Source organism: Trichoderma reesei (genome assembly GCF_000167675.1).
Source record: "Trichoderma reesei QM6a unplaced genomic scaffold TRIREscaffold_14, whole genome shotgun sequence".
NCBI classification, from domain to species: Eukaryota; Fungi; Ascomycota; class Sordariomycetes; order Hypocreales; family Hypocreaceae; genus Trichoderma; species Trichoderma reesei.
In genome coordinates this window covers 486,195-507,476 of record NW_006711161.1, presented here as the reverse complement: position 1 = coordinate 507,476, position 21,282 = coordinate 486,195, and the positions used below count along the sequence as shown (strand labels likewise).

Genomic DNA, 21,282 nt, shown 5'->3' with positions numbered 1-21,282 from the left:
CAAAACTGAAAGATATATCAAACCGCAAGATTCCCGTGTGTAAAAAAATCAAAACCCGATGAGCTGCCAGAAATGGAGAAAGAGTCCTCCGGAGCAATAAAAGATGCAGAGAGTGAGAGAGAGAGATAGAGAGGATGAAAGGAGAGGTCTTCTTCTTCAAGTCATACATTCGTGGAAGAAAGTCATATCAAGCTCGTAAGACATTTCGCAATAACGTCGTGTTGCATGGCGGCGGTCAACCGATGAAGAGAATAGGAACGCTAAGGTGAAGCAGATCGCGAGCTCAAAAGTCGTTCTCAAAGATTTATGAAGAGAATCTTATCACAACGCCGTCGCTGAATGACCGTGAATAACATGTTCATGTGAAAGGAAAGTCGTGAAGGAGTATGAAAATGATGGTGACGAGCGCGTCTACCGGGCCAGTCCCCAAGGAGACGGCGATGATGAGAGGTTGAAACAGACAAGAAAAAACGATTAGAAATTAGTTGGCCCGGATAACAAGCTTCGACAAGAACTTGTTCGAAAGCGAATCAAAATCGTAGCGGTCAAACTTGGCTTCTCTCCGGGTTCGCAGGTAAGCCTCTGTAAAACATAGTTTGTTAGCATACACTTTCGTCAACTTTTCGGGTCATGTCCGACGGGACACGAAAAGGTGCAAACTTACCATGCTTGAGAACATGCTGTCGCACCTCAGTCATGGCATCACAGACGGCAACATTGTTGTGAAGCAGGTGGCCGTGCTCACGCGTGTCCCAGTCGGTGAAGGCCGGGAGCTTCTGAGAGATGGCGTGGAAGAGGCCCACAATAACACCGACAGGGGTCGTTTCCATGTCGTTGCAGAACTTGTTCACCGCCACGGGGTCTGGCACGCGGTAGTGGCAGTCAAACTGCATCTCCTCCCACACGGCGAGCAGGATGGACGCCAGAAGGAAGATGGTCGGCCAGTTCTTCATCTTCTCGCCGCTGTAGACACCCGAGTAGAGGGCAGAGAGCTCCTCCAGGATGTCCTTCTGAAGCTCGCGCCACATGTCAGCCAGAGCACACTTAATCTGGAAGTTGATCATGACAGGCGCAACGGTGCGGCCGTAGTACTTGGAGTCCTCGTCGTCGATCTGGCCGTCAAGGGGCATCTCGGATCCCTGGCTCTCGACCATGGTGATGTGCATGGTCAGGTTGTAGGCAAGGACCAGCTTCAGGGCCTTTCGGATGACGGGCATCTTCTCCTTGACGTAGTAGCGGTGGGCAGTCTTGAGGATCTCGGTGATGAAGGGAGTGCCCTCGAAGTGGTCGTCGATGAAGTCCTCAAACGGACCCTCGATGTGCTTGTCGAGGTACTCGGAGAGAGCGTCGATGCGAATGCCCTCGGCACCGACATCGAGCTTCTCAGTCCGAGTCTCAAAGTCGATGGTGTCGTTGGAGGCAACGTACGACTCGACCCACTCGACGGAGAAGCAGCTGTCATCGGCAACAAAGACCTCGCGGACCATGACGGGCAGGGCAAAGCCGTAGCCGTGGGTGATCCACATGAGCGTCTCCTTCTGCGCGAAGCCCTTGACATTGTAGACGGACACTCCACGGTCCATGTGCCTCTCATAGTCGGCCTTCCAGTCCTTCATGAAGTAGCCAATGTCCTTGATGTCGATCCGCGTGCAGGGGACCTGCCAGAGGCGGGCGTGAGACGGCTGGCATCCAGCGCAGGGCTCTCCCTTATCGCAAGTCTTCTTAAGGAATTTGCATCGCAGGCAAGCACGCAGCTTTCTTATCTCGCTGGCTTGCTTTCGCTGCTCTGGCAAAAGAGGGCCCTTTCTACGGCCCACCTTCTTCTCGACAGATCCATCCTTCTTTCCATTGGAGACGCGCCTGACGACGGTTTTGGGTGCCTTGGCAATCGGGCTCTTGCGAATGCCAGCACTTCCGGCACTCCTCCTTGAGGTGGTGCTGGACGAAGAGGGGGATACCGAGCCCGCTCCGCTGCCAGGGCTGTGACGGGCAGACGACTCGCCCTTGAGGGAGACTGGGGCAGTCACCGCGATGGGACTGTGGACGTGGCTGTGACTGTGACTGTGACTATGGCTGTGGCCATGGGTATGACCATGGCTATGGCTGTGATCATGGTGGTGATGATGGCCATCGGCCGAGTAGCAGTTCCGGTGGCCGTTGTTGTGGTTCTCGGCTTGGCCATCAGAGTCTGGTGAGAAGGGCGAATAGGGAAAGGGGGCAACTTCCTCAAAGCTACCGATTTCGACCGAGTTGCGGCCGTCGGAGGAATCCGAGTTGGTCCTCAAGTGCAGTGTCTGGGAGGGGTTGAAGATGGCGGCACTGGGCGTAGGCTGGAAGAGCTCGTGGCCGGGATGCCCCCAGTCCACCATGGCCCAGCCATCGCCAGAGGACGAAGACGGTAATGAGAGCACCTCGAGGTAGGTTCCAGTGGGCGAGTTGCTGCCAACGGTCTGCAGCCCGTCCAGCTGCAGGGTGTTTTGAAAGTCCTGCCAATTTCCCATGCCCGCGCCTCCCCAGTGCATTGCGTGTGCGGTATCATCCAGAGCAGGCATCGAGCTGAAGGGCGACTCGAGCAAATGCGTCTGCATCGCAGCCTGCGTCGTGGCCGGTAGATAGTCGACATGATGGTATCCAGAAAAGGTGTTGTTGAAGTTCAACAGGGAGTCCTGGATGTACTGCGTCAGGTCGTGGGCGGGCAAAACCTGGTGCTGCTGCGCCGCGGAAGCAGCCTGTTGCTGGTGGTGGTGAAGAGCCCAGTCGGTCAACGGGTTTGTGGGTTGCTGGTAGGGCGAGTGCTGAGCCGGTGAGTGGTGGCTGTGAGGGCTGGACATGTGTGAGAGAGGCGAGTTTGGGTGGTATTCCTCCGGGGAGCTGCCTCGAGCTCCCTGAGACGAGCCGGCGTTGGCGTTCATGTCGATGGGCAGATTCCACGAGCCGGTGACGAGGTTAGACGCAGGGCCAGGACTCGAGTGAGCAGTGGTTGATGTCGAGTAGCTGTACGCAGCAGCCCGGTCCCGCTGGTGTTGTTCGTAGGTCAGATCGAGTAAGGCATCGCCCCCGCCGTTGACATTGTAGTCGAGGGTCATTCTGGGGGAGAAAGAGAGGGAAGAGAGGGAACAATTCAAGCGGAACGCTTGGATGCGGGCAAAGGGCGTCTGTATTGTATCAAGATCTGAGGCGTTGACACCGCTCTTTCGTGATGCTTGCTGGCACTGGGCGTTGAGAGGGATGATCGGGGATTACGGCGGGGAGAGAAAGGGAAAAAAAGGAAGAGGGAAGAGAAGCGTCCGGGGGTGCGAGAGAAACGAAACGGTTTGCTGCAGGCCAGCTGGACGGCGCTATGGAAGGCTTTTTCTGGGTGCCTAGAACGAGACACGGGCGCCCAGTCAGTGTGTCTGTGAGTGGGATAAGGTCGAGAGACTGATAGTGCTGTCGATGGATGGGACAGTCACACACAGTCAGTCCGGGCAAGCAAGCAAGCAAGCAAGCAGCATAGAGCAGACGAGCAGTGCCGTTTACTGTGTATGGCGACTGTATGGCGACTGTACAGCTGCGATGCGACTGTGCGTGCTACTCTGGCGGTGGTAGTATTATGGCGTAGGTAGGTAGCAGTAGGTAGCAGTAGGTGGTAGTAGGTGGTAGTAGCAGGCAAGCAGTCAGTCAGTCAGTCAGTGAGTGACTGAGTGAGCAAGTGACGGGATCGATATCACAAAACTGAGGACTGGAGATGGAGGGACGCTGGCGGTTGGAGTGGGTGGTCGGCGGGTTGGCATGATTTGGAGGCATCGCGGGCGGGGGGGCGTCGCAGGCGTGAAGAGGCGGTGAGCCCAGTCGCCCAGCCCCGGCCCGGGACGAGCAGCCAATGGGCGCCGCCAAGGCACATCTGCAGCTGCACGGCGGCGGGGCTGCCGGCCGGCGATCCAGCGAGGGCCACAGCGAGGGCCCCAGCAAGCTACAGAGGGGCCACAGAGGGCCACAGAGGGGCGCGGAGGGGTCGCAGCGGGCCCCCAGAGGGGGGGCACAGAGCGCTATAGCCCTCCAGGGCAGCTACCTAGGTTCCAACAATGCACTGTGTCGCCGGGCCTGGAGGGGGGGCTGGCGCATCTGGCACTGTGCACCCAATGCTGCGAGCCTATGGCACCACCACATTCCTCTCCAGTCGAGCTCCACCAATGGGCGCAATGGTACCTACTCTCGTATGCTGGTGCTGGTCCTGGTGCTGGTCCTGGTGCTGCTGTTGGTGCTGGTTGCTGGTGCTGCTGGAACCGTCACTCGCAAGCTGCATGCCGCACTGTGCTGCGCTGGCCGTCTCTCGAAGATGTACAGTGTCGGGGTCTGCATGTTCGCACGTATCGGAGCAGGAGGGGCACCGGGGGGGCGAGACACCGCAGGAGAGAAAGGATCGATCCGAAGGGTCCTTCCTTGCCAGCAGCTCCCAGCATCTCGACTGGGGCAGGGAGGCTGTCGCTTGTCTGTGCTGCTTGCTGTCATGATGCTGGTCCTGACAATACCTGCGATAGCTGCATCCATTGCCGGGACACACAAGTACATATTACACACCTCGCCTACTGTACTGTACGAGAACCAGCAGAGGAGCACGAAGCAGCCGTTTGAGCGTCTGTGCTCTTTCGTGCTACTGTACCTAGGTATGTACATGTATGTACTGCTGCTGGCGCTGGTGCTGGTGCTGGTGCTAGTAAACGCAAGTCCGAGCTGCCCGCCTAACCTAATCTAGCGGGGATCCCGTTCCCTTCGACTCGCGCGACGACGACGACTGAAGCCATCACGGCCGCAAAGAAGCGCTGCAGTAGCATCGTTTCTGGGCGCGGAAAAACGGAGCGACGCCCTGCATCATGACTCTCCCTCAGTACATACTGTACGAGTTCTACTATCGTCATGTACGTACACGCACATAGTACGTACTCGTGCAGAGACGCAGACACCAAGGAACGGCGTTCCATTCCGGAGCCCGTCGTCTCTGGCGTGCGGCCAGATCTGGGCTGCCACGTCTGCTGGCACGTTTCCACATCCGAACAAACGCCTCATGCTGCACATGCGCTCCGTCCAAATACATGCGATGATACGTCCATACGAGGGTTGCTTCAGACCTACATGCTCGTACATACCATACGTACGTAGGTATGTACATGCTCTGAACAGCGCATCGTATATCGCCCCCGTGGCCCAACCGGCTCTACGCGATTCGAGCGAGCCACATCAAGCTCCAGCTTCTTCTACTTCTTCTTTTTCTTCTCCTCCATCACGGCCCCCTGTCAAGGTTCCATTGCAGCAAGGGCCATCGGAACGGCAAGGAAAAACTCAAAGCAACAGAGAAAGAGAGATGTGAGAGAGGGAGCGCGAGAGACTGCCAGGCCAGTGGATACGAAACGGCGTCTTCTGGCTTCGCAGCAGATTCTTTTGGGCTTCTGGACAGGGAGATGCCCCGGCCTTGCCTGTCGACCAAGCATGATACTACTACTACGAGTACAAGCACTGACTGAGGATCCAATAGCATCGCGCCATGGATCAGCAAAGAACACAAGGAATCAAGAACTGAGAACAGCCGGCTTCCCTGCTTAGCCGCCCCATCCGTCCCCAGAGTCCCGGGATCCCCTCGTACACATGCCATCCTCCCACTCGCTGGCCCCGTCGCCGCTGATGCATTGCCTGGTCGAGCGCGGCAGAGGCTTGATGCGCTGTCAATTTGTGGCGTGCACACCAGAGCAGCTAAGACTCCAGCTAGACCCTTATCACCGACCAAGGCCAGACCCGATGCTGGAGATCTGCTGCTCTGCTACTCGTACGCGGAGTCCGAGTGGTACGAATCGAGAGCCAAGTGCTGTGCCAAGTAACGTACGCGAAGTCGTGCCACCATCATTCGGACAAAGATGGGCTTGCCACGGCGCTCGCGTCAGCCGTGAACCAGTCGGGTAGGTATGCCAACGACATCACCTTTGCAAAATCGTGTGTCCTCATACATGCACGAGGAGCAGCCTGCCGAGACTCTCCGCCCTGTGGCACACGAACGTCGTGAGATATTACACGTACCCGTACATATTCGTACATGGTCATTAGTCTGAGCCAAACCTCTTCCCCCCTCCTCCTCCTCCAGACTCGCCTCCCTTTGCCTGAGGCCTAGGCCAGCTACACCACGCCTAGGCAAAGTTGAGTTCGAGACATGCATAGATCTCATTTTTGGCTGTGGCGAGGCTTGCAGCAACAAGGTGAGCCCAAGCAGAATCCAGCTAGATCGGTATTCACGTACTTTGGTGATCGATCATCATTGAGATATGCATGCGGGAGTTCCATGTGCCCTTATTACAGTATGTACAGAGTGCTTGGTCTCAATTCCTGCATCCGGCTAACCCTTTGGTGGACATTGGCCGGACCATTGCACAGCAAAGCAGGGACTCGGAAACTTGATGCAGAGACAAGGGGAGCGTTTGACGTAGGTATTGGATGCTGGCCTTCGGGCAGATACCGTCGTCATCTGCGTCGTCTGTCCTTCTTTGCCGGCGTGACGATGCAGGCAGCAAGACCTATTCGACCGAGTATATGCCCAACGGATAATACACGTCCAGCAGCGCGTGAGCCGCCGAAATGCAAGTACTCGTACTTGGTCGACAGCTGCTTATTACTTGTACAAACGAATGCACATGTGCCTCGGTGACGGCCGCGTCGTTGCAATGTCCAGTCAGCAGCCATGCTGGATCAGTCTTCATTGTGATAATATTACCGCTACAATATGCTGACAAGCAACAAGCACAGGACTACGAGTAATATCGAATGCTTGTTCTGACACCATATTGCACGAGGAGCCTCGCCAACTGGACCCGCTGGCCGACAATCAACTCATTCGACATAGAACTCCGTAACGCCGTTGCCGATGGTGCTCCATCCAAGGACTCGTACACGAACAACACGCGCGGCGCGCGTCTGTTCTAGTGCTGGCAGTTGTCATGCATTCGCATACGATATGGCTCCAACAATGCCGCGTTTCTGCCGCTCCTCGCCTGACTTTTCCTACCAGAATCTTGCTCCCTCGCCACTCGACTTGCCCGCAAACGCTCCGCTGCCCAACCACTATGGCCCCCTGCAACAGCGTTTGCACGATGCGATGCCCTGCCCTGCCCTGCCTCTGTTTTCCCTTGCTGCCACTAGCTGCAGCGCCTCTTCAAACAAACGTGCTGTTCTTGGCCAGACTGGAGCGCACGATCTCGTCCTATTTTTTGCTACGATGCCCTGCGCCTACTAACAGGGTCTCCCCCTCCCTGGGGAGGCGAGGACCCATCGCCAGCCACCGGAGTCGGCAGGGTTAGAGCGCCAACGCCAACGCCATAACCCTTCTTCGCTGGGCGATAGAGACATGGATGAGAAACGGACCCTCTGCGATGCTTCAGAAAGGGCCCTGTTAATGGTACCAGACTAGCCAGCAGAAGACTCTAAAAGCAGTCCTCGGCGCGAACGTGTCCCGGCCTAACCCCGCCTCAGGCTGATGATGAGTGAGTGTTACATTCTGCCCTCGGCAGTCTGAGACACAAGATCACATTACCCACTCTGAAGATCTGGGAGAATTGAGAGAGAGGGCGATGGAGAAGCCCGCCCAGGAGCCGACTGGGGGGTCCCTGCACAGACGACAGGTCTCGAACCCTGTGCGGCTGGTGATAGGCGTATCAAGCTTGTTGAAGCGCGTTCGACTCCGACTCACCAAAAGGAGAACTGATAGGACGCTCGGTTGATCCATATCTTTTGACAAAGGGTTTTTCTTTGTCCCCTGGTGATGTTGCCACCGGGCTATTTGATGGGTCAAGGGACTTTTTCCATCATATCGTGGTCGGAAGAAGCAACATGTGAAGATTTGTTGGCAGGGATGCTGATGCTTGTCCCATGACAGCTTTTCCAGGCCAACGCACATTCCGATGCCACTTATCGGGTCTTGATCAGAGCTTGACAACCCGAAGCTGCAGTTGTTCATGACGTTTTTCACATGAATGTCATCCCATTACAACTAATCGGAGTATCAATTCTGGGAAGGTCCGGTATACTAGTACTTGTCAACCCTTGCTCTCAGTTCACTTGGGCGAGCTCGTGGTCTTTCTCGGTCGACGTCCAGTCCTGCTAGTACTATTACAATTACCGGCCGCATCGCCTCCTGGCATTCTGATTCCTGACATCGACAGCCCTCGAGGTTTGACTGGCCCCACAAGCATCATGACTCGAAACGGGCTTGTTCCCTGTTATCCGTCATCGTGCGACTCGGCAACGGGAATATCGTTTTGCTGCCTCATCGCACAGAGCAATGTGGAAATCCGGATGAGTCCGGCCACTGATGAGCCACAGTCCATGCCATTCTTATTAGTGTGGAGAGACGATCAGCTTGTCGGCGGACGATGGGCTGACTTCCAGGGTTGCAAAGTCTTCTAGAAGGAAAAGTAGCATCAACTACAGTATCACCACCAGGATATGCAGCTTCCATGGCCAGGATAGTATTCCGCCGGCGGTTTGTAAGATCATGATCCTCGTTGAGTGCCTGGCAGCTAGTAGCAGACATCAAGGACAGGCATCAAGTTGCTAACTTTCCAGCCGTCCGGTTCTCCCTTGACAAGAGGGCTGAATGTACGTCGACTGGCTTTACTCGCAACAGGGATATACACCCACCCAGATGACCATTGATCGAGTGTCAGAAGTGTAGTCATCACCACTCGCCGGTTTCGATCCTTGAATCAAATTGAGGGTTGCTCCTCATGTATTTGATAGACGCTCACAGACACTACAAGCGAGCTTTTCAGTACATGTCAACTTCGTCTCGAATGGGAAGAATATGAGCGAGCCATGCATGATGAGGCGCAACCGGAACGCGAAGAGAATAGATCTTAATCTTCTAGCAACGGTTCTAACCCCAGCCATGTCGCAAACCGTTCAAAGCAAATCTCATTGAATGGCATTCAATCAGTCGCCACTAACGTTAAGCTTCGAATGCTAAAGCCACAAGGCATCCAACGAATGTAGATTCAAGCCATGCCTCCAAGCATTCAGCTGGTGAGGGAGAGGGAGCCACATGCGGCGACTCTCACCGGGGTGGTGATGGCGCAACTGACAATGTTGCTGTTGCCCCGAGGCGTCACATCTGCTCCGATCCTTTGGTCTCAGCCTCACCAGGATCTTGTCCGCTCTTGAGCGTTGGTCCTCAGCCGTGGCCGAGCGAGGAGGTTACATGTAAGCTCCCAGAACAAGTCGCTACCAGCATCTAACAGAGAGAGCGGTCAAAGTGGGCGTGTGAGGGGAGAGGGGCCGCGCTATTTCGCTACCCGGGATATTGCCGGCAACAATGCCAACGGCCTCGACCTCGTCTTCCCATTGTTCTGTTGCTCGTCCGGGCCTGAAGCTGAAGCTGTCCGTCTAGTACTACCATCTGCTACCGTGAGAGCCGAGAGCGTCGGGTGCCTTTTCCCGAGGCAGCTTGTCAATCGGTAGCTCCAAGCGCCAGCAAAGGTGGGAGGATGAGCGGGGTCTGAAACTGACATTTGCCTGTCCTTGTCCAGCTGAAAAGGATGACCAGACCCTGAAGTTCCGCATGATGAAATCTCGAGCACCTTTCCGCAGCCGTCCTCGAGTACTCTTCAAGCATCAACTGAGAAACAACGCCAACATGGCCGCAGCAGCCGTGGGACAGCAGCCGGGCCCGGCACATGCGGCTGGGCCGTCCATCCCCAGCCTCTTCACGCAGCCGCCCGTGATCCGCGACGAGCTGGAGACGGACTCATCGCACCTCCAGGACGAGACTGTCGACGAGTGTCTGCCCTTCCTGAGCGGCCTGGAGCACGACAAGGTCAACGCCCACGGCGTCCCGCGCCTGGACAGGGAACGGCACGCAAGATTCTTGCGGAAGCAGCTGGGCGCGCTGCCGGGCGCGTACGTGGGGGCGGATCCAAGCCGCCCCTGGATATTCTACTGGTGCCTCAACGCCTTGTCTCTCCTTGGTGAGGACGTCGAGCCTTATCGCGCCAGGCTCGTCGAGACGGTGCGCTCCATACAGAACCCGACCGGAGGGTTTGGAGGCGGTTTCGGCCAGGCATCGCACCTCGCCACCACATACGCGGTTGTTCTTTCGCTAGCGTTGGTCGGCGGGGAGGAGGCCTACGACGTGGTCGACAGGAGGAGCATGTGGAAGTGGTTGTGCCAGCTCAAGCAGCCAGACGGCGGGTTTCAAATGGCCGTTGGGGGTGAGGAAGATGTTAGGTATGTTTCTGAGCTCTCACACGCCCACGCTGTGATGTCAGGGCTTTCCAACTGACGTCTCGCTCAAGGGGTGCTTACTGTGCGTCTGTTGTGATTTCACTACTCAACCTGCCCTTGAATCTGTCACCTGAGTCTCCCGCTCGTGCCGGCGGCCATACCGATCTTCTGAGCGGACTAGGCGAATGGGTGCGACTGTGTAAGTTGTCTCTCTCGGTCGTTGGCCGATCTCTGTCTTGATCGCCATTCTTTCTTTCTCTCATCCTCTCTAACAAAACGACGCATTTCAGGCCAGACGTATGAGGGAGGTGTGTCGGCAAAGCACGGTGTTGAAGCACACGGCGCATATGCATTCTGCGCTCTGGGATGCCTGTCCATCATTGATTCACCGCACCGAAGCGTTCGAAAGTAAGTTTTTCGCTCCCAGGCTGCTCGCTTTGTTGCCAAGCACTGCGTTCTGACCCAATTTCTTCATGGTAGGTATATGGATATGCCACGCCTCATCTCCTGGCTCTCATCTCGCCAGTATGCCCCAGAGGGTGGCTTTTCAGGCCGCACAAACAAGCTTGTCGACGGCTGTTATAGCCACTGGGTCGGCGGATGTTGGCCCCTGATCGAGGCCAGTCTGAGCGGTCCGACTGCTAGCCCTTCAAGCCAGCCGCTTGAAGCCACGGAGGAAGACGACAGCCTGTTTAGCAGGAATGGACTCATCCGGTACATCCTCTGCTGCTGTCAAGACATGTCCAAGAGAGGTGGCTTGAGGGACAAACCCAGCAAGTAGGTGCTCGCTCGTAGGGGGAAAGTCCTCAAGGACAATTCACTGATATCTAGACAGATACTCTGACGCGTACCACTCCTGCTACGTTCTGTCCGGCCTCAGTTCCGCGCAGACCAAGTGGCGTTTTGTTGCCTCTCGTGCCGATGAGACCCTCCTGGGGGACGATCGCTGGGAGGCGTCACCTCACACGGGCGGTGTCCAGATTTTCGATGAAGAGGACCGCATTGCGACCACCCATCCCGTCTACGCAATCCCTCCGCATAGAGTCAAGGCCATTCGAAGCCACTTCCTGTCAAAGGAGGGCTTCTAGCGTGACGCAGAAGGCGATTGACCGCTAAAGGTGTCGAATGTCATCCTGACAAGTGGTGGCTTGTACTAGCAGAATGGTCGACGAGGAGCAGCTCGTTCGACGCAGTGCATCCAGGGTTCTTTGTCTCTCGCAAGCACACTTGCGCGCTGATACAAGGTTCCTGGGTACTACGACTACCTAGTACGCGTTTGTCAGGTGGTTGGATACAATGCGCGCTCCTGGTTCATGGAAACAGGAACGCGTTGAGACGCCAGACGAAGTGGTTTAGCAGCGAGCCATCGACTGTTACTCTCTACCACGAAGCACGGAGTATCACCACCACCAGCAACTCCATCGAATATTGCGAAGACGTACTGAAGGTGCTACTGCAACATGGAGATACGTTGTATCTGGAGCCGGGTGATGCAAACTGAGAGACTACGCGCCAATGTATTGTGCGATCACGGAGGTCCGTTTCCATTGGGGACGCAGTCGATTTCACAATGCTCGCAAATCTTTCTCTCATATTTTTTCGGTGTACAGATTCTCATTTTATACTCATGGCAAGAAATATACCTGCGTTCTATATCTTTCCCTAGGACTTGCATGTATGTTGGCGACCCAACTGGGCGATTTGAAGACCTACAACCTACCGTGCTTTGGTTCCCTACAAAATACCACTCCTATCGTAGAATAAGCCATACCCGAATTTTGGACACACGCCCCCTTTTGGCTCTGGTTCGAGGTGATCCGACCCCAGATCATACAACCAGCCTTTTGGAGAAAACGTCTGGAAACCCCCCTCTCTCCAAGCAGCAAGAAAACGGGCACCATTTCAACCACGGTTTTGGCTCGCCTCTCATAAGCTACTCGTATATTGGTCGCACAGGAGGTCATGCTAGCTCAGGCGAGCCAATAGACACCTTGTCAAGTCCATTTGTGAAGCTTGCCTCTTCTCTCTTTTTTATTTTTTTTTTCCTTTATTCTATTTAGTCTGGTCCTTGTCCCGGCGATTTTGGAGGAGTGGATTGGGTGGAGGGGAGAAAGGCCCGAAGGCAAGGGAAATCTGTATCCGGTTGGTTACGGCAAAGGACTCGGGTTGTTTTGTTGATACTAGGTACTAGGTAATAACAAATGACAACCTAGTCTGCTGGAGCTATTTGGACTGATAAGAGGGGGGAGTTACTGACAGGGACTTCTCATTGCGAGTGCGGAGGAGGTGGATGGATGGGTATACTGGGTATGTACACGCTCAAGAGGAGGAGATGGCGCAGGAGGAGAATTTCGAACAAAAGCAGCACAAGGGCCAGGAACACAAAAGAAGGCAGCTCACGCCTCTTACAACACGGTTTGTGTTTACAAAAAAAAAAAAAAAAGAAAAGAAAAGAAAATACTGTCATAGTAGGTCCAGTCAAACCGGCGTACGAGGGGAGGAGTACTGACGGGGAGAATGAGTCCTGAGAAAATGACTCTGTCGAATTCGCCAGCAACTTGGCTCGCTTTTTTTACCAACATCGCATTGCCTTACCCAGGGAGTATCAGTACTGTAGGTGATACTCCGCATATGTCTTGCGTGCAAAAACGACCTCTTGTTTCGATCAAATTAATTTTTCAAACGTTTCTGTATCAGAGTTCATCATTCCGGAAGCAGGGAGGCTGAGCTTGCACGTCTCTACGCTTGCTTACGTTTGCCCGACTTGAGCAGATGTTCGGTGCGGTCTCATGCTGGTGGGCATTATATAGATTACAGATCAGTGTGGCAGGCTCTCGAGTTCTTTTCCAGTGTTTTGCTCTTCCTGTTAGTCTCTCGATTCCTCGATGACTTGTCAAGATATCACACACAGCCAGGTTCCACTGAACGCTGGCCGGATCTCCTCCGAGCAAAAAGGCGCACAGAGAAGCAAGCCAGACGGCTATCGCCATGTAAACCCCAGTGGAGACGTGTAATATCAAGGCCGAGAAGGCTAGTAGTAGTTGGTTGCCTTAAGTCGCCGGCTATACTAGATCATCTGATGGGATTTGGGGGCCCCTATGTACGGACGGACTTGACGCGGAAAAAAGAAGGGCCCCAGCCATGCTGGAGTCTAACAGTAACAAGCCGGTAGTACTATTCACTGTTCGCTGTGGGCGATGTTCTTAGAGAGCATATGAGGGTATGAATGTGAAGTATAGTAGGTATGTATAGTACAAAGTATAGTATGTGTTTTCAATCTCGACGGTATGCCGGAGCAAATTCTGGTCGTGAGCGAAATACCTTGCCGGTACAACGAGTTGCGGGCTGTATGTATGTATGTATGTATGTGGCAGGCATGGCGGATTATGCCGAGATCGCCTTGGTCACCCGTCGTCGTCCCGTCACCACGGGGACCCAATAGAATGTTGTCCAGGGGGGTCCGAGGAGGAGGAGGAGGAGGAGGGTGGCCAGAGGGGGCAGGGGAGGGGTGATTGTAGACTAGGTAGGTAGGTACAAGTAGATTCTCATCACGAACGAGGCAGCATCTGTTGCCGCTGCCGCTCGGTATGTGCACACGAGGTGGTTGTTGGGTGTCGCTTGTCAAGCTTGTTTTTCTTTTTTCTTTTTCCCTCTGAATTAGTGCATGTATGTCTCACAATTAGCCTTGATCTTCTCCATGCTTAGCTTGACCGTGCTGTTGGGTTAGGGGATATTACAATCTAGGTACTAGTAGTAGTATACAGAGGTCATCCATCACTTGAATGGGGGCGTGAGAAGGGGGACGACGAAAACTGAAAGAGAATTAACCCCCCCAAGAACAAGAGAGACAGAAGCACAGCATACAGTAAACCGAGACGTTATGACTCTCAGAGCCATGGAGAGAGAGAAAAAAAATCTTCATAGACGGGTAAAGTCATGCATCGACCTACTGTACCTTGTCTAGCAAAGGTCTCGCGGCAGAATTGATAAACGGCCGGTTCTATGTATTAGGGGCGAGCGTACATGAAGAAGCGCTACTTACTGTACGGCTACTGTACTACGACCTACCTAAAAGAAGCAGTAGACTGCAGGCAATATGATGGATTGATGAGGTGAGGGTGGTCATGGTCATGGTCATGGTCATAGCCGATTGGTAGACGAAGAGTGTTATTTCCAATAGACTTGCGCGCTAGGCATGCATCAGCAAGCGGAATCGGTATACTACTACTACCTACATGCTGTTAAGTCGTGCAGCACAGAGGGCTGTTGGATGTGTAGGTAGGAGGATGTCATTCAGTCATATCTAAGCGAGGCATGATGGACAGAGGAGACAAAGGGGAGCGAGGGGAGAGAATCAAAGAGAGTACTAGTATAGCGAGGGAAGAGAGTCTGTGATATCTTTGGGAAAACGACTGAAACATGTGATGAGATGGAGGATGAATGAATCGTGCAGTGGTTGCGTCTGAAGGAGGGGGAGGGAAATAATCCGTGCCCAGAGAACTAGGTAATACCTCTATCGTATCACATACCCAGTGGGTAGGTAGTTTAAATCCCCCCCCCCCCCCCTTCCTGTGCGACATTCGGTCTGCCTCGAATCGGAAACAGAGACGAAATAGCATGTCATCAGGCGATTGCCAGACGCAAGTAAGCGGCCCTCTTCTCTTCCATTACCTCGATGCGAATAGTACTAGTACAGCATGTGCCATTTCGATACACAATACTACTACATAGTACTACTAGTACCAGGAATGTGCTCTGTGAGGGAGTGATGGGCTAGTCGCTACCGTAGCAGCAGTACTGGAGACTCGGTAAGGTAGGTATGGAATGGAGAGCCATTCTGGACTCATCGTGCGCCGTCCCGGACTGGCTAAGGTAGGCAGAAGACACCAGTGAAGACGAGTGACATCGCGCCATGCACCGAACACCGAGAGATGCCGCACCGGCGCCAGGGCGAGGCGTCCGCGAAGAGATGGAGAAGGGGCCCCTGGATCCTGGATCGGAGGCCAGAGGAAAAGATGGAGGAGCGTTGAAACGGCCCGGATCGGCGGTCGAGGGGCTGGCGTTTTTTATCTTTGAGCAGTGTCGACTGGCGACTTTTGGCTCAAGGAGATACGAACGTACTTACGAGCAGGGGCAAAGCCTTTTCATCTACCCAAGATACGGCTTTTTCTTTGCTCAGCAATGGACTGAAAACCTGGAACTTGAAGGCAGCAGACTTGGAGGAGAGGAGCGAAAGGCTTTGAGGCTTTTGAGTTACATAAGGTACTAGGTCTGCGGAAAGGCACGGCAACCACCACCACCATCAGGCTCTTGCACGAAGGACCTGAAAGTACATCCGCGTTGTAGGTTATTTAGTGCCACCTGCTGCACGCCGGCGACCTGTTGTGGCGCAAACGACGCCATTCCCGATTTGCGCGGCCTGCAGCGGGCCTGTCCGCCATTGAGATAAATGGATCCGTCAGGCTTGGGGGGGGGAAGAGGCTGGGCTTCGTCATGGCCATGATGCATACTCGCCTTTGTTCGATTTATAGTATATCTTCTGGACAACTTTTGCTGATGAAAGACTGGCTTAGCGTAGAGAAATCTCTGGGTTCAGCATCAAGCACTGCCAATCTTTGTTCCCCGATTATTGGCCTCCTACTTTCTTTTTCTCTCTCTTCCTGAAAGCTGACAAACGGCCAAGGTCTCAGCGACGCCGTCAGCGGCAAGCACAGCCGAATGTGGAAGCTGGGACAGGTTCTCGGAGGGAGGGGACGGCGAGGAGAAGAGGGAATAATACGATCAAATTCCTTCCTTGTATTACTGTACTATCAGTTTTGGGGGCCTTTTTTTTTTTTCTATTTTCTTTTTTCCTTTTTTTTTTCTTTTATATTTTTTCTTTTTCCTTGTTCATTTCCTTCCGGCGAGACGGACAATTGGGGAGAGAATAAGCGGCACGTGCCAGCAGATGGATATTCGCACGTCCGTGGAGGCACCAAGGCGTGATTGGCAAAACGGATGCAGCGCGGAGTTTTGTGACGGCTGTTGACGGAGCGGCTCGGCGATGCTTGTGCTTGGCGGGTCTGTCTCTGTCGGATGATGATGATGATGATGATGATGATGCTGTTGCTGTTGTTGCTGCTTCCCTTGATTCATCTGATTCTGCTCTGCTTCATCTGGTTTCTGCTCTTCGAATCTCAGTGGTGCAGACCCGCGGCTGTGGTCACCAATGATGCCAGGATACTACCTAGTACCTACTAGTATGTACATGTGCAGTACCAAGGCACGACGCGGCAGTCTCGTCTCGTCTCGTCTCCCCCCAGCCAATCTTAGCATTCTGGCCAGTGCGCTGGTGGCTTGCACATCAGATGAGCCGTTCGTGCACGCCTTGTCATGGCCCGCGAAGCCTCAAACTCGTATTTCGTTCCCCTGCCCTGCTCTGCTCTGCCCTGGGCATTCTTTCCCTACCTCTACAGGTATTAAGAACCTCCATGCTGTATGTACCTGTGCAGTACTTGAGAAATTCGGCCCCAACCAGCGCAAATGTTTAACCCCCAGCCGGCGCGCCTGTTTGTCGAACGAGGCATCGTCACCAGGGTCTAGCCGCCGGGCAAGGCTTTGTCCTTGTCGTTGGGGGGGGTCCCTCAATCGGCAACCAACCAGCCCTCACGTTCGAGACAAGAGAGACCGCTTGGTCAGAAGACCTCTTTTTGTAAACTCTTTTGGTTCCGCTCCCGCATCTCCTCATTCCCGGCGGACATCATGAATAGCAGTACTGTAGCGCGTCGTTTGTTCGCAAGATACATGTGCTCAGCGTAAGAGCTTGTCGTCTGGGAACTGAGCAACTGGGCGTTGAATCCCCCTCCCCAAAGCAGCACCCTGTCAGCAACGCGAGGCGCCAATTGGCTCGGGATGTTGTCTGCTAGGGATCATGTAGCCGCGGGAGATCAATCTGGAACAGGCTGCGTGCCTTTTCGCGGCAGCGTTGGTCCTGTCCCCCCGTCGAACGAGAAGGGTGGTGTCTCGGGCAAGGGAGATACTGGTACTAGATGCTCGTCAACCCGCAGAACGTGCGTGCTATTACTGGTTGTTATCCCGCTACTCCGCAGCATGGCCGACCATCTATCATCTCCCTTGCATCATGAAGGGTCGAACCTGGCGGGAGGGCTCGTCGTATGTATATGTGCATCGCCGATGCGCGATTGCGACAGGTCGGCATGTAATATTACCTCGTGCGATCGAGATGGTTTCTCTCAGCGAGACAAACATGTGCCAGCAGCGGCAGCGGCACAAGGCACCTTATTTACTAGGTACTATCTAGGTCGGTAGGTCATCGATAGTTCATCCGCAAGGTACGAAGCACAGCCAGATTGCTCCTCTCCATGTTTCCCGTCCAGGCCAGGCTGGGGGCGGGAGGGGCGTGTGCCAACATGGACATACTACCTACTACATACTCGTACATGCTCGTAGGTACATACACACAACCTGGTTGATGAGGTAGGCATTCGTCTGGTCCCTTGGGGTCCAACGTGCGTCTGCGGCAGTGCCGGCCGTCAGCCAAGCCAACTTCTTCAGTGGCAACCAGACCAAAAAGACGACGACGATGACCGACGGGCTGCCCAACCCGCGTAGCATTTTTGCGTTCCAGACAAGGCAAGGCCCGCTGCAACGGCTTTTGCAGCTTTCGGGTGTCTTTTTTCTAGCCGCTTTAGCCAGGGCCAAGACGGGCGTTGCGGCAGTAAGACGAGAGAGAGAGAGAGAGAGAGAGAGAGAGAAAGAGAGAAGAGAGACGGAGAGGCGGAGAGAAGAGGCGTCTGTTTCTCGCTTGTTTGAGAGCGCAGGGGCGCATGCTGTGTGCCCGGGACTGCAGTCTCTTTCGTCATACATGTTTCGCCCACGCCCTGTGCGCATTGCTCATGGTAGGTAGTATCTGCATCAACAGGTACTAGGTATGTACATACATACATAGGTACTACTACCTTGTGTGCTCCATGCACACATACCTACTACCTCCATGTTATCATGAAGTTGACGATGTTTGGCTTCGACATGACGGGTCCCGCGGGGGGTCTGCACCCCGTCCTGGAGTTCCAAACGGCTGGGCGTCTGGCTGTCCGGCGTGGCTTGCGGCCATCAGAGCTGGACGGCGTCCTCTGTTGCAACGGTTGATACTTGTGTCCTATTAGAAGCCCAGTAGAGCAGACTACATGTACGAACAAATACCTAGTGTATCGCTACTCCGGTCCGGCGCTGGTGGCACAGCAGAGCGGCTTGCATCCTATTCCCAGTCCCCTCGTTCTGCAACAAATACAGGAGAGTGTTCATGCTAGAGGCGAAAAGTCGAGATGCAAAGCTCTCTGTTACTTTGGTATCTAGCCCGCGGAACAAGCGCAGAAGAGAAGAGCAGGGTCAGGCACCCGCTGACCTGAGCACGGAATGTTTCAGCATCGACGGCTGGAGGAGGAGGAACGCGGGCCTCCAGCACGGTCGCTGGGAGATGCCGTCAGCACCGACCGCCCCCCCCGAAGGATGCGGAGGAGCCAAATTACTATCATCAACAGAAAGCCGTGAAAGCTGGAGCAATTATGCTTAGATCTGCTTCTACCTGAAAGTTGATGAGCAGCGGTAGACAAGCGTACCTGAGAAGGCGTCAGGGCGAAACCGCCTCGTGCTGCGTGTAACGAGAGCTGACCGGTGGCCATGCAATTCCCATTCGCGGGAATGTCGCACGCACGCTCACACACACACACACACACACACACACACACACCCCTCCAGTCATGGCGAATGCCCAGACCTTTTCCCTCTTCTTCTGCATCTGCTGCTCTTGCATGTAACACCACTTGTCGTAAGTGAGCCAGCGTGCCAAAGTACATGTACCTGCATCACCTCTCGCTCTCAACTTCCAGGAGTAGGACAGGTACAGGTACCTTCATGTTGCCTCTCGGTAGGTAAGGTAGGCAAGAAAAAGGTACCCGTTGTTCGCGGGGCAAAGCAGGGCAAAAAGGAAGGACAGGAAGAGGCAACCGAATTCCTACATTCCGCCCCACGAGACAACCCTTTGACGAAGCCGTGCTGGTTCGCGCCTTTGTGTATGGATGGGCTGTCTTGATGCCTCGCACAAAGAGCATCATCAGCCCGTAGAAGCGCTGGTTTGCGGCGACCGGACCCGAATCAACTGCCCACAAGCCTGGCATGATCTCTGCATGTGCGTGTATAGGTACGCCCCGTTGATACAGTACTGTACATACTTGTGCTGAGGCATGCCGATGGCGACGTCAGCGGACATTTTTGCCTTGCAAGGCCAGCCTCGACGCTGCCCACCTTCAGTTATTACATGTAAGCGCATCGGGCAAGGCGACGGGCGGGAGGGTTCACCGGGCAGGCCTGCATGTACGAAGTATACCTACCGACCTATTAACCTATGGTACGGTAAGGTAGTAATACGAATCGACTTACGAGGAGGCACCCCGACACCTTGGCCATGCCAGTCTCTACATTTCGTCCAAGTGCCCGCGGGGAGAAAGAATGACGGTTGCCTTGCTGCGTCATGTCAGCAGGGCATCGTGTCGTGTACCACCTAAACTATCTACCTCTGAAGTCTCGCCTCTTCTCGCCTTGGCGCAAAAGTTGGCGACTCACCGAGCCCACGCAGCGCCGCCAGTACATAAGGTAGGTAGGCCTAATGATCATGCATACCAGGAGAGGTAGAAGAGAGGCACATTGGCCTAGGATGGACGCGGGCACAAGATGTCATGGTGCAGCGTGACGCGAGATGCTGCCTCTGAGTGGTGGGCGGCTGAGACCTGGGATTTGGACTTGGAGAATCTGTGCTTCATGCCTTACGACCTCGAAGGATGCACGCACTTTTGTGCGCAAGTCGAACATGTGGGACGGTAGGAGGTGTCTACATATTTGCAATGGCCTCGTTTCCATCCAATGCAAGTCGAGATATGAGATTGTCGTGCGTTCGGTTCAGTGTTGTTTTGTCCTCACTTACCCTACAAACACGAGGCGTGGGGAGTGTCCTCCGGCTTCCCTCGCACGGCATGGCATTGTCGACACACCAATGCTCGCTAGTATAGCTGATGGGGTCAGATAGACCCGAAAGGCATCTTCCCGTCCGTCTCGGTGCCGTCTCAAGTCTCGTTCAACAGCCCATTCCCCAAGGATTGTCGTTTCGGTAAGGTCCAGCATTTCTCACAGGGTTGCCTCCCAGCTAATCTAGACGGCGCTGGAATAGTCCACCATAGGGCTGTCGCTGGCAGAGGCGCAACCCAATCCGACACCCCCCTCCCTCCCCCTTCTGCCCATTTCCCTCCCAAGAAGGCGTCCATTGCATCGTGATTGGACGCTCTTCCCGCTTACACAGAATTGTCCAATACTGCGGACGCGGCTGTCAGGGAAATTCCAGGCGACGCTCATCAGGCGAATCAGGCGGCATGGGCGGCCAACTCGGTGTCACAGGACCTACTATGCAAACCCGCAAGTGGAAGTTGCCCAGGCTGTGTTTGCTGCGTTGCGGAGAGTGATCCGATGGAAGCAGAACCGAAGACCGGAGACGTCTCTAGTCAAGAAATGGTGCCCAATTTATACTTATCAGACCAATCGATGTTCGATTATGGAATATATACCTAGGGATGAGCTGCGAGTTTGTTGTATGGAATCTGTGAGATGGGTTTGTCATTGAAAGCAAGCATCCAATGTACTTTGTACCGTCATGCTGGTTTAGCTCCCTGCTCCGGCGATCTCCATACGGCTTAGAGGCTTGAGCGAGGCAGGGACCGGCAGAGGTGAGTACCTACCTAGGTAGGTACCTAGAGTAGGAGGAGGTACTTACAGGTACAGAGGGACAAGGCACAGGGACTGACATCCGGGTGCCTCGTCATGTGCATGTCAAGACTCCATCCAGTCTGTGGCACGCACGCAAAAGCTTACCGGGACACCACGGTGCTCAGCAGACGCAAACCGAATACTACCAGATAGATACTATCACCTTGCCTAGATATCGTTCCTCTGCAGAGCATCATCGTCATCATCTTGGGCGCTCCTTTGCCTTTGCCCCAT

The 21,282-nt window shown here is 54.5% G+C and overlaps 2 protein-coding genes across 2 annotated transcripts; one reads left to right on the top strand and one right to left on the bottom strand.

The window, feature by feature from the left end:
* Positions 1-481: 481 nt before the first annotated feature.
* Positions 482-3,360, bottom strand: TRIREDRAFT_22755 (uncharacterized protein; the record flags this gene model as incomplete). The annotated part of the gene is made up of 2 exons (XM_006966652.1): positions 665-3,360; positions 482-582 (listed from the first exon to the last, which is right to left on the bottom strand). Exons 1-2 carry the CDS (start codon positions 3,084-3,086, stop codon positions 482-484), a joined length of 2,523 nt encoding a protein of 840 aa, XP_006966714.1. The 5' UTR covers positions 3,087-3,360.
* Positions 3,361-9,649: 6,289 nt separating this feature from the next.
* On the top strand, positions 9,650-11,324 carry TRIREDRAFT_109078 (prenyltransferase; the record flags this gene model as incomplete). The annotated part of the gene is made up of 5 exons (XM_006966824.1): positions 9,650-10,239; positions 10,308-10,435; positions 10,527-10,644; positions 10,717-11,013; positions 11,072-11,324. 5 exons carry the CDS (start codon positions 9,650-9,652, stop codon positions 11,322-11,324), a joined length of 1,386 nt encoding a protein of 461 aa, XP_006966886.1.
* Positions 11,325-21,282: the final 9,958 nt, after the last annotated feature.